Source organism: Cucurbita pepo, chromosome LG07, assembly GCF_002806865.2.
Source record: "Cucurbita pepo subsp. pepo cultivar mu-cu-16 chromosome LG07, ASM280686v2, whole genome shotgun sequence".
NCBI lineage: Eukaryota > Viridiplantae > Streptophyta > Magnoliopsida > Cucurbitales > Cucurbitaceae > Cucurbita > Cucurbita pepo.
Window position 1 is genome coordinate 6,080,170 of NC_036644.1, and position 13,953 is coordinate 6,094,122.

General features: G+C 38.7%; 1 protein-coding gene and 1 pseudogene across 1 annotated transcript; both read right to left on the bottom strand.

Annotated features, from left to right (window-relative positions):
• Positions 1-724: 724 nt before the first annotated feature.
• LOC111798973 (transcription factor MYB86-like) lies at positions 725-2,005 on the bottom strand. Its single transcript, XM_023682336.1, has 3 exons — positions 1,842-2,005; positions 1,572-1,701; positions 725-1,497 (listed from the first exon to the last, which is right to left on the bottom strand). The coding sequence occupies exons 1-3, from the start codon at positions 1,972-1,974 to the stop codon at positions 993-995; spliced, it is 768 nt and encodes a 255-aa protein (XP_023538104.1). The 5' UTR covers positions 1,975-2,005; the 3' UTR covers positions 725-992.
• A 3,909-nt stretch (positions 2,006-5,914) lies between these two features.
• Positions 5,915-11,984, bottom strand: LOC111799226 (annotated as a pseudogene).
• Positions 11,985-13,953: the final 1,969 nt, after the last annotated feature.

Consider the following 13,953-nt stretch of genomic DNA (forward strand, 5'->3'; position numbering starts at 1 on the left):
TTGTAGCCCTTCACCTAGGTCAGAACATTATTATTATTATTATTATTATTTACTTCAATTTCAAGTTATTTGTTTTATGTTGTAATTGTTTTAACAATTTTATTGTGAACGTATAAGTCTCTGGCATCGTTTTGAAACGTTTTAAAAGATTTTTCATATTTCGTAATTAAGTCATGCATATAGTAGCGACTTTATTTCATTAGTAAAAATAGGGTCCTTACATCGAGCTCAACCCTATTAGGTTAGTAATGATCTTTTAACACGTTCTACACCTCCCGAGTCTTGCTATAAATCCTACCAACCTATACCTTTTTAATTTCCCAACTTTTCACTATAATCACATCCTCATTATTAGTTGTACGATATTCGTTAATCTAAGCATTTCATTATTAAAACACAAATCAATAGTCAATCTAGGCCAACTATTCGAGAATTCATTGATCCAGTAACTAGTCTCGATAACTGTCGCCATCGTGAAATTATTTATATCTTAACAAAAATTCAAACATCTAAGCAACAACGATATTGATAATATCAACTTCTACAATTATTAATTAAATTTGTTTATGAATCGATATTTATAAGCGTTACTAAACACGGGTTTGGCACGTTGATTCAAAGTAGTAATTTAGAAAAGGATGGATGGATGGCCACATCAAAAAGTGAAAAAAGTCCCCATCTTCAGGAGACAGTGATGGACAGCCATTTAAAGAACCATGGTCCATTAATAATTTCACAATATGTGGACTTTATATTATCACTCTCAAAAACCCATTACAAAATACATATTTGACCGTGATACGAGTGTCTCGTTTCTTGAAACCCTAATTAATTAAAGGGTTCTTTTACAAGAATACGAACTATGTCACATAACCTCGAATCTCTGATATATATATAAGTCACGTAACTTTGGCTCACTGGTGGGGAAAAATTACGAAAGTTTAGATCTAAAACAGATACAGTAACATAACACGTACCTTGCTATGATAGAATTACGGGTAAGTCGGTTGCCCTAATAGTTCGGGTTGGAGGGTCGGGTGACGCCAATCACTTCTCATGAGATCGGAGGCAGTTTGAAGCAACTCATCGGGCTGCCACGAGAAGGCGTTCGAACTTACAATAGGAGGATTTTCACATGAATTGGGAGTGGGGAAAAGCAAATTTGAAATGGCTTCAAAAGGGTTGGTGTTATTATTTGGAATAGTTATAGGGATACCCATGTGCTCCGATTTGTCGTTCAAGTAAGTAGTAGTGGTCGACATGTCGGAACTTGAATGGTTTGGAACTACTTCAATGGATGAAGCCTTTTCATGGATTTTTTTATCATCTAATATGGTAATGTTGTTGTTTTCATTGCTGATTTCTTTGTCTACGAAAGGCTGGTGAGTGTTCGGGTCGATGCCTTTTTGCTTTAGCTTCTTTTTTATGCACGAGTTCCATAAGTTCTTTATTTCATTGTCGGTTCGTCCAGGTAGCTGAGCAGCAATTTGTGACCATCTAAATGAATAATATGTTATAAAACAAGTTACAAACCAAAAACGAAAGGGAAGAACCGAGAACGGAAAACAAACCTGTTGCCTAAAACGGAATGAAGCTCAATGATTAAATCTTCTTCTTGTTGCGAGAACGGGCCTCTCTTCAAATCTGGCTTAAGATAATTGATCCATCTCAATCTACAACTCTTCCCGCACCTTTGTAAGCCTAGAGATCCATACGGGTCGTGTTAAAAAGTTAACCTTTTCTTACTTTCTTTCTTTTCTTTCTCGAAATTAGAGAACGGAATCTCGAATCTTGTAACTTTTTTGAACCCGTTAAAGGGAAGAGGATGAAAAGTTAATTACCTGCGAGTTTAGGGACCGAACTCCAACAGCCATGGCCATGTTTGGTGATATGGTTAAGAAGCTTCTCATCTTCTTCAGGTGACCAAAGCCCTTTCCTAAGCTTCTGCTTGTAACAGCAAGAGTGCCTTCCCATATGAACTCCCTTTCTTCAACTCCAACCTTTAATTTTTATGGGCAAATATATATATATATATATATATATATATATATATATATATATATATATATATGTGGGGATCTAATTAATAAATTGCTAAGTTCCAAATGGAAATGTCTATTTCAAAAGAGAGGAGAGAAGATAGCTATAAAAATTTGATGGATTAATGTGAGATTCGAGGTCAGTTAGAGTGGGAAACGAAACTTTTCTTACAGTGATGTGGAAACCTTTCTTTAGTAAACGCTTCTTAAAATCGTGAGGCTGACAACTATATGTAACGGGCCAAAACAAACAATATCTACTAGTTATGGGTTTTTACAAATGATATTAAAGCCCGACACTAAGCAGGGTGCCAGCGAGGATGTTGGGCCCTCAAGAGAGGTGGATTGTGAGATCCCACGTCCGTTGGAGATGAGAACAAAACATTTCTTATAAGGGTGTTGAAACTTCTGCCTAGTAGACGCATTTTAAAACCGTGAGGCTGACAACGATACGTAAAGAGTCAAAATGAACAATATATGCTAATTTATCTACCCGGTTCATAAATGTCGGCATGTATGATGGCTTAATCATGATCCTGCACGTATTTCGACATGATAACGATAGGTAACGAGCCAAAGCAAACAATATCTGCTAGCGGTGGGTTTTTACAAATGATATTAGAGCCGGACACTGGGCGGTGGGCCAGCAAGGATGTTGGGTTCTCAAGGGGGTAGATTGTGAGATCCCACATCGGTTGGAGAGGAGAACGAATTATTCTTTATAAGAGTATTGAAACTTCTTCGTAGCAGATACTTTTTAAAACTACGAGACTGACAACGGCGAAACACAATGGGCCAAAACGGACAATATTTACTAATTAATACAATCCGTTAATCATTCCTTACCTCTATTTTAATAATAAAGTCGTCTTTAGTAGAGTTATTACATGAAAATGTAAATGTGGGATAATCGATGACTGGTTTAAGTGAAGAGAAAGAGATGGATTTTGAATCAAATCAGCTCATTTAAACAACCATGTGTGATTTTTTATATTCAATAAAACCATGTAATCTTGTGCCAAATTTAAACTTGTACCTTTTGCTTTGAGTTCTAATGAAGCAAAATCTATCCCTTTTCTTTCATTTTTTTCATTTTTCCTTTTTAAGTCAAAATCACTCCAAGTCCCGAAGTAAAAATTAAACACCTTTTCAAGCTTAAATTGAATCGAGTTATTTTGTTCGATAATTTATGTGTACACATTCAATTATATCTTACATTTCGCGTTCTTTTCGTTTCCGGTAGTTTTTGTTGTTTGAGCATATATCTGCTCATAGACAAGCCTAAAAAGTCTGATATAGATGATTATTTAGTGAGTTCACATGTGCATAGAGTCATACGTAAAGGAGTAATACATATCCAATTTCATAGACATGTAGTATGTGTTTGCATTTTTCATCCCAACAATTAAGTTATTTATTGGATATTTTTCAATACTCAACTTTTTTTTTTTTTTTCTTACTATGTTGTTTAGGTAAGAACAAAGGAATCTTGAATGGTTGACGGCGTATCCTGTGGACGTCATGGAAAAGTCCAAAGTAGCTAGCTTCCAAGTTCAATCATGTCTTAGAAGTAGGATCGTCACACTAGCAGTCCTTCAAATAACCTTTAAGACTTGTTTGAACAATTTGAAATTGAATTAAATCGGAGGATGGGTGTCACAAATTGATCATTAGAACCCTGAAAGAGGATGAGCTGCCACTGAAAGGATGTCGTTGCTGCCGTGAACGTCAACCTGAGCATAGCTATCAATTCTCTGATAATAGATAGAGGAAAAACGCTCAAGGAAGGCCTACATCCACGGTAGAAAGCAACAAGTAAAGATTTCTTTCTCAAAGAAGCAATCGAAACAAAAAATACAAAGTACTTTCAAACTCTTCGTTTCACTATAGGCTCAAGTTCATGTCACGCCAACTCCGAACAACCTGAATCAACCCAAACCAAAATTTATGAATGAGTTGTGTTGGGTTCAGTATTTAACAAAGTTCGTTTGAGTCGAAAAGAGTTTATAACTTAAAATTGGGTTGGGTCTAAAACAATATCTCAACACGACCCAACTCAATCCACGAACACCTCTAGAATACACTTTTTTTCCTTTATTTTATTCAACTAGATTACATATATCATAATGTGTCAAATCATTACCTTATGTCAACTCAACTTAACACAATTCAATTGATTAAGGTACATACTGAGAATCGAAAAATCTATATCTAAATTCCCCTACCTTCACGTATTAATTGAATACAAGAAAAAACTGTTACGTCAAGATTTAAGTAACACCGATAACATTACGACTAACTAAACACAACAACATGTTAATTAATACGATGTTCGGGAAGAGGCAAAAGGGATAAGGTGAGTGGTAGCTAGCTAGCTAAGTCTAGTAGGTGTCCTTAAAAGGAATAGCAATTTGTGGGGAACATTTTCACATTGTTTTGCTTTTTGTCCCTTTGATTTGACCTCAATATATCTAATCCAAATGGGCCATTAACATTAGTTGGGAACATAAGCACATGCATTTCCCCTAATTATTTCATAAATCACTACCAAATCATCTTGTCAATGTTTGTATCATCTACCTTAATAAACACGATCTTTTTGAACTTTTAAAATGATTATATTTGTCTTAACTCGGAGTTATCTCTTACACGCATATATATTGTCTGTCTCGACTTCGAGTAGTTGATTGGACGCCACTTCCGTATCGCTATTTTGTCGTGTTTGCACGTGAGAGTCACAACCTACTCTCTTTCATAGTATGGTTGTAACATAGAGCTGACACCATGTGTATGGAATCACTGTTAGGGAAATAAATTTTGGATTTGTTGATCGAATATCTGAAGGCAATGACACTTGTTTAAGATTCAAATTACTCCACAAGTAAGATCAATCACGTTAAGTTTGAATTATTCTAAACATGCAATCAAAACTACATAAAATTATACATAAACATAGCCCTAATGATAAAGGAATCACTTCAAGTGAAAATTAAATTTGGATTACCCCGTTAATGAAATATTTCAAAGCAAGAACACTTGTTGAGATTCGAATCATTACACAAGTAAGATCGATTATGTTAAACTTGAATTATTCCAAATATGCAACCTAAACTACGTAGAATGCCAAGAAACTTAGTCATTCGCGAAAGAGAACACAAATTTTATTTTTATAGCCTCAAAATGAAAACCTTTGACCTTCCGCCACTTTCCATGAGTTATTTTTATGACCATAATTAGTCCTACATAAATGTAATCTTAAAGTAAATAAAAGTCCGAAAATACATTAAAGAAACACCGTAACTCTAAATTATCATCCACCCCAGATTTGTAATCATCCAAAAATCTTCCTTGATGTTCATATAACATGATTGGGATATCTTGGTTCATATCACCATATCTCCCCCTACAGCAGTTTTTTAGACATTTCTAATTTTTGACATTTCTAATTTTTTTGAAATAGACATGATTTTGACGAACGATCATATGACTCCGTAGTTTTGACAATTAAGTACAAATAATTGCTATGTTTCCTATATACAACAATCGTGTACCAAGTACAAATCAAACGAGCCTTCTAATTGTCACAATTCGAATTCAAAAGATGAAACATTTGAAGAACGTATGCACGAATCGTTTTTTTTTTTTCTTTCTAATATATGAAATATGATCGATTTTGTTTGCACACTCGCACGATCTTTGACGAGAGGTAGGAGCATTCAGTGGAGTAAGTGAGTTATTCCTCACTGACCTGAGCGATCTCGAGAGCTAAATTTGCCTCGATTATTTGTCTCTTGAATACAAATAGACTAAGATGTGAGTAGCAAATATTTAGCTACGTTATGGTTCAACGAAAAGTTATTTGTTTTGAGTGAGGCTTTCGAAATAGAAACTAAGATGGTCAAACTAGACCACAACCAATATACAAATCCCTAAGATGAAGAACATAGTCAAGTGGGTCATTGCTCGTCTAGGTGAGATCACGTGGGCTATAGCCGATATGAGACTAGAAGTACCCAAACAGATCGTAACCCAACTAAGTTAGCAAGTTCTCGTAACAAATTCAATAAACTCGATAGGACGCATCGTATAAAATATCATCGAACTTTATAATCTTAGTTCAGTCTCGATATCATATAACTCAACGCCCTTTCTTGTTCTTACAAATTTTCATCATAAGTCCCCTCAAGATAATTGATCAATCAGCTAATTCCATTGAAAGATCATCCTGCCAGGTCCTCTCCAAGTGGTAGCAAGAATTGCGTATGTCCATGTCCAAAGCGGGATGATCTCTTGCTTAATCTATATTTGCTGATATCAAGTGAAGTTCATGAACCAATGCCATGACCCCTGACCAATAATGTTATTAATATGGCTAGTTATAACGTCGTTTTGTTATTGTTGGTCGGGTTCGTACCACTGCCATTAACACCGGAAGCTTGTTCGTTACCCTGCAACAACAAGATAATTCAATATTTACATGTGAGATCTCATATCGGTTAGAGAGGGAAATGAAACCTTCTTCATAAAGGTGTGGAAACCTCTTCCTACCATGAGATTGACGATGATATGTAATGGGCCAAAACGAACAATATGTACTAGTAGTAGGCTTAGACTGTTACAAACGGTATCAGAGCCAGACACCGGGCGATGTGCCAACGAGGACGTTGGCCCCCAAGAGGGGCGAATTGTGAGATCCCACGTCGATTGAAGAGAGAAACGAAACATTCCTTGTAAGAGTGTGCAAAACTCTCCCTAACAAACGTGTTTTAAAACCGTGAGACTGACGACGATATGTAACAAGTCAAAACGGACAATATCCGCTAGTAGTGAGTTTAGGCTGTTACAAATGGTATTAGAGCCAGACACCGGGCAATATGCCAGCGAGGACGTTGGCCCCCAAGAGGGGTGAATTGTGAGACCCCACGTCGGTTGGAGGGTCAACGAAACATTCCTTATAAGGGTGTGGAAACTCTCCCTAACAAACACGTTTTAAAACTGTGAAACTGACGACGATATGTAACAGGGCAAAACGGACAACATTTGCTAGTAGTGGGCTTAAGCTGGATGCTGGACCCTCAAGAGGGGTGAATTGTGAGATCCCACATTGATGGAGAGGGGAATAAATCATTCCTTATAAGGGTGTGGAAACCTCTCCCTAGTAAACGCGTTTTAAAATCATGAGACTGACGACGATACGTAACAGGCCAAAACAGACAATATCTACTAACAGGGGGCTTAGGCTGTTACAAATGGTATCAGAGTCAGACACCAAGCGATGGGTCAGTGAGAACATTGGCCTCCAAGAGGGGTGAATTGTGAGATCGCACATCAGATGGAGAGTGGAACGAAGCATTCCTTATAAGGGTGTGGAAAACTCTCCCTAAGAGACACGTTTTAAAATCGTGAGACTGACGAGAATACGTAATAGGCTAGACAAAATCTTCTAGCGGTGGGCTTAGACTGTTACAAATGGTAGCCACACACCCGCCTTTTTTTAACCATCTCATCATCTTCTTGCCAACACCGTCCATATCAACAATGATAAAAACCCTCTCCCATTTGAAGTTTGTATTTCCGAGCATTTGTCTCTTCTCACGTAACATAACATAATATCACATGCTTTTAAAATTTAAATCTACACACCTGTCTAGGAGCTGTTCTTAAAGGGTCGTTGCCACCATTTCGCACGGTCGGTGAATTCATCTTCGGAGGCGAATCTTTCGAGCTACAAGCTGCTGCTAAACCGAAACTCTCTACAGGAGCTACTGCCACACTGGACTTAGTCATAAAAGGTCGTCCAGGAAACGGAGCAATCGGGCCATGTGGCATGGACACGGGGAGTCCTTGACCAGGAAGTCCAAGGACATGAAAGTTAGAACCTGGCATTCCATGCATTACAGTTTGAGCTGGTATCGATGGGCTCGGGAAATGCGTTCCTTGCAGGTGTGGCATTTGAGCCATGGGATAGCCAGGAGAACCACCATTCATGTCAGGCATAGCTATCCCATATCCCATTCCTATTCCTACGCCCATGGGTGAATAAATATGAGGTGCACTCATGGGTGGCATTCCTCCAGGGAACATCATGGGAGGCATGAACAAACCAGCTCCCATGGACATAATCTGCATAATATGTGAAAAACATGGACAGATTACTTGAATGTTGTAAACAAGGATCACTTCTGAATTATGGGGGTGGAGAGATAAAATGTAACGGCCCAGGCCCCGACCCACCGCTAGTAGATATTGTCCTCTTTGGACTTTCCCTTTCGGGCTTTCCTTCAAGATTTTTAAAACGCGACTACTACGGAGAGGTTTCCACACCCTTATAAAGGGTGTTTCGTTCTCCTCCCCAACCAATGTGGATCTCACAATTCACCCCCCTTCGGGGCCCAGTGTCCTTACTGGCACATCGCCTCATGCCGCCCCATTTCAGGACTTAGCCTCCTCGCTGATACATCACCCAGTGTCTAGCTCTAATACCATTTGTAACAGACAAAATTCAAAGCTAACAGATATTGTCCGTTTTGGCCCGTTACGTATCACTGTCAGCCTCATAGTTTTTAAAACGCGTCTTCTAGGGAGAGGTTTCCACACCCCTTATAAAGGGTGTTTCGTTTTTCTCCCTAACCAATGTAAGATCTCACAATCCACCCCCCTTCGAAGCCCAATGTCCTAACTGGCACATCGCCTCATGCCACCCCCCTTCAGGGATTAGCCTCCTCACTGGCACATCGTCCCGTGTCTGGCTCTGATACCATTTGTAATAGACAAAATCCACAGCTAACAGATATTGTCCGTTTTGGCCCGTTACGTATCGCTGTTAGCCTCATGGTTTCTAAAACGCGTTTGCTAGAAAGAGGTTTCCACACCCTTATAAAGAGTGTTTCGTTCTCCTCCCCAACCAATGTGGGATCTCACAATCCACCCCCCCCTTCGAAGCCCCGCGTCCTTGCTGGCACACCGCCTCATCCCTCCTCCTTCGGGGCTCAGCCTCCTCTCGTTGGCACATCGTCCGGTGTCTAGCTGTGATACCCTTTGTAACAGACAAAATCCACCACTAACAGAAATTATCCGTTTTGACCTGCTACGTATCGCTATTAGCCTCATGGTTTTTAAAACGCGTTTGCTAGGGAGAGGTTTCCACAACCTTCTAAAGGGTGTTTCGTTTTCCTCCCCAACCAATGTGGGATCTCACATAAAAGAAATACATTTTCTCTGCCTCAGGGAAAAGAGCATCACCTGAACCTGAAGTTGAAGCGTTTTCAAGTACTCGATCGCTTCATCGAGCATGGAAGCTTTGTCAACCTAATAGTTCCATTACAGAATTCAGCTCAAGAATATAGCTAATAAAATTCAAGTCAGACTACTTTCAAGATGTTTAAAATATTCAATTGATCGACCAATAAATGAACCCGAACAAGAGAGTATTAATAGCCGAACCTTATTACAATTCGGTATGAGTTCTTGCAACGCACGCATCTTCTCGTTGATCCTATCTCTACGTCGCTGTGGCATAAATTTAAGAATGAGTTCACTAAAAAGGCTCAATGTTGTATTTGAAGCAAAAAAAAGAAACTTTCATAGCAACAAGACTCACTCTTTCTGATAAATTATGCACTTCTGCTGCCCTGCTTCGTTTCGAACCGTTTCCTCGAACAGGAGTCGCTCTGTTCACGTCATTGCTTTCTTCTTCTACATCCTGCACTTGATGAATTCTTTTCATTTATCGATTCGGAAAGTGACCGAGGTACACAAAGCAAGACACGAGTATACAATTTGGTACTCACATCACTGTGCCATTCGGAATCCTCGATGTCGTGACATTTTCTCTTCCTAACGATGGTCGTATCATCCAAAGCTCGTTTCATGCTAGTGCGTGAACAAACAGAAGCAGCTATTACAGATTCAACAACCTTCTCACTATCTGACAATCCTTTACTTGCACCTGCTTCAAGACACGGTTCAGGACGGTCATCGTTTTTGGCTGAATCTCCCAAACAAGCAACCTCTGGCTGTTCAACAACCTCCAGTGTCTCAGGAGCCTTGACATCTGATGGATTGCTATCATCTATGGAAGGCACTACTGCATTTTCACAGCATGATTTCGATTCATTTCTTATACTACCACGAGTTTAAAAAACAATGATTCATAAGGTTGAGTATTACCTGCTGAACAATTCTTATCCACGCTGCCTACACAGCGCATACTCGAAAAACCGACAGCTTTATTCACGTCACGGTTCTGATCATTGGATTTAAGAACAGCAGGTCGCAGAAAATGGGAAAAATTCATGATATTCGATGAATTATGCCTTGCTGTGCTTGAAGAACTGAGATGTGGAAGTGATATCTGGCTTTGCTGGGATGCTGATGAATGTAATTGATTCGTGCAACTTCTAGCTCGAGCGCTCGAAACATCCATCGAAGAAACCTGGGAAATATTGCCATCTTCAAGACGAGCACCGTGCAAATGATTGAGCTGCGCATCGCCATCGACCTGCTTACTGCTACTATTGCGCGAGAGGGGATCATTAACAGTGACCCCAGATAATTCAAGTAAGAATTCAGAAGAATGTTCATCAAGAGGATAATTAAGCCAAGGCACCATATCATCATCATCATGATCATGTCCCAATACATCTCTGATTACAGAATCAGTACCCTTGGGACTATGAAATGGTACACATGAGTTCTTCCTGGCTTTACTGGACTGTCCTTGCAGCAAAATTTGGCCATTCTCCCACACAAGTTCATAAACATCATTTTCAGAGCTTCATTAAAAAGCCACAAGGAACAAGAAGCTAAGATTTAGAACAAAACCCAGAAAGAATAAATGAATTTCACAAACAATAAACAAAGAAACAACGATTGTTATGATCCATAAGTCAATTTTTTGCTTACTTTAGAGATGAATCTGCAGAAACCATGTTGCTCTTTCCTCTGGCCACACGATAAAGCTCAGATAGAGGCATGGATTTGCCTCTTTACAGGAGAATAAGCCACGTTTAAACACTAAAATAAGAAGAACCCAGATGAATTTAAAGGGGATTTGTCATGTTTAGAACATTAAAGTGGCTTAGAATGAAACCAATGTCCCTATCATAAACAGAGTTTTGGGGGAAATATATTTTAACAACTCAAATGGGTAATATCTAATTGTTTAATGAATCTAAGAGACACCCAAATCCAAAATCATGCTCGTTGTAGTAAAGAATTCAAGAAAAAGAGGCAAAAACAACAGATCCCAGATGAATTTAAAGTGGATTTATCATGTTTAGAACATCAAAGTGGCTTAGAATGAAACCAATGTCCCTATCAGGGGAGTCAAACAGAGTTTTGGGGGAAAATATATTTTAACAACTCAAAAGGGTAATATCCAATTGTTTAATGAATTTCAGAGACACCCAAATCCAAAATCATGCTCGATTCAAGAAAAAGAGGCAAAAACAACAGATCCCAGATGAAATATTTCTTTAATCGTTAGATTCTGACGAACAAGAAAGAAAATGCAAAATGGGGATAAATCGAATGAAGATCCCAATGGAACGTGAAAGAGAGAGAAATGGACGGTGGCACCTTCTTAATCGTAGTCTCAAATTAGGTTGAAGTGGGTCCACCGTGAAAGCTCTGAATAAGATGAACTGGGTCAGTACCACCACCGTCATCGCCGCCGTGAGCCGGCGGCTAGAGTCCAGTGAGTGTGACATTCATCAATGATTAGAAGAAGGGTCTTGTTCTTGTTCTTGTTCCTCCAGATTGCTCCCTGAGATTGAGGCAAAACCCGATTGTTTTGAATGAAATTGATACCCATAAATTCAATATCAATGAAATAAAGCTGCCCCCCGTTTGATATTCTTATCTGGGTGGCATCTTTTTTGGTCCGTTTGTTGTTTGAATCTGATACCTAGCTCTTTGATTTGGGTGCAATGCATGCATTGGGTGCTCTTCAATATCAATTTATATATCCCCTTTTTCTTCCAACTCTCAAAATCTCTACTCATATTTGAATATTTGTTGAATTAGCTAGTCTCGAGACTCGAGTATGTGTATCAATATATTGACATGAATATATATTCAAATTAAAGCATCAAACACTGTGTTTCCGAGATCTCACATCGGTTGGAGAAAAGAATAAGGGTCAATGAGAACATTGGGCTCTTAGAGAGGGTGGATTGTGAGATCTCTGGTTGGAGAATGAAACGAACCATTCTTTTTAATATAAAGGTGTGGAGACCTCTTCGCAACAGACCCATTTTAAAAACGTTGAGAAAAAAATCTAGAAGGGAAAGTCCAAAAAGAACAATATGATATCAAATGGTATAAAAGTCAGACATCAAGCGATGTGCCAACGAGGACGCTAGGCTTCGAATTCGGTGAATTGTGAGATCTCATATTGGTTAGAGAGGGTAAAGAATGGAAATCTCGAGTGGAAACTTAGAAAGGAAAGCCCAGAGAGGAAAATATCTCTAGCGGTAGGCTTGGACCGTTACAGTGTTGATTTAATAAATATTCATTTTTATAAGAAACTTCCCGTTACATAACGACCTAAGGGCTAGATTAGAGGCATCTTCTCCCAACAAAAGTTTAAACAAGAGTCATCCGAAGATTCCATAGAGGAGTTGAGCTGCTCGCCTTTGTACGACTTGGTTTCATTGTGGTCGGCTTAAAAAGTCGTATTCCTACCATTAAATAATATCGACTATCTAATGCATCAAACTTCACCAGAAGCAAGCAATACGAGGGTCACTCCTATCTCTAAACTTCGTAAACAGGACTCGTTCTGTACTTGACTTACAAGCTCGTGTAACACTCGCCCCTATCTCTAAAATGACTTATACACTCCACTCGTTGTTATAGCCATGAATACCTGCAATTACTCAACCTACCACTACGACAATCTATTAGCAGCTTCTGACGACAACTATTTATAAAATTTTATCAAATCGTGAGACCGAAATGGAACGAAGATAGACGAAATATATGTTTTTGTTTGAGACAGTAACGGATGATTTGTCTTTATAGATGAAAGCTACGTAGGCTCGAGGTTTGAGGGTGTGGCGAGTGGGGATTCACACATTAAGAAACAAGTGGAAAATGGTGTATGGGGTGATGAAGTTCACGTGGGAAGGCTTTGTTGGTTTGGGGTATGTGTCTTTGTGTAGACTCAACACCTATGGACGACACGTCGCATTCATTCATTTCTAGACATTGGGGGCCTCTCTCCTTTTTTGGCCTTATTTTTTCTTTTGCCACTACCACACATCTTCCTTCCAACCAATTTAATAAGCTTTGTCCTTTTACCTACAACTATTTACTTTTTTTACTTCTCGTACGTCACGAACGAACGTGGGATCTGATGTGGTTCGTTTAGAGCTTTATGTTTTTTACGTGGTGGAGTATAATTCAGTTTCGAAAAACTGACTACTTGAAAATCTAAGGGTTAGGTTAAAGGTTTCTGGTTGCTTCTTGTATCAGGTGCACCGAGTGTATTGAGTGCACTCAGTTAAATTAACCCACCACACGATAATAGATATACTTATTGTTTACCTAAGATGTACGTCCACTTCAATTTCTTTTCTAACACGAAATTTGTTTTAGGTTTAAATGTTATTGTTTTTATTATTTTTTCGAACTTGTTTATTTTCGTCGTCTCTTTTCTTAAATAGAAATTATTGTTATTGTTGTAGCATAAGAGGAAGCAAGATTGATTGCATTCACATACCCACGAACATAAATGAACAAAGAGATACAACGATTTACGTGGTTTAAAGAGAAGAAATTCTCCTACATTCACGGGTGGTAGATAATTACTATAATCAAAGTGTTTACAAGTGTATCTCTCACTCTCATGCTACAAAGTCTCATTGTAATAGTCCAAGTCTACCGTTAGTCGATATAGTCCAAAGTGGAG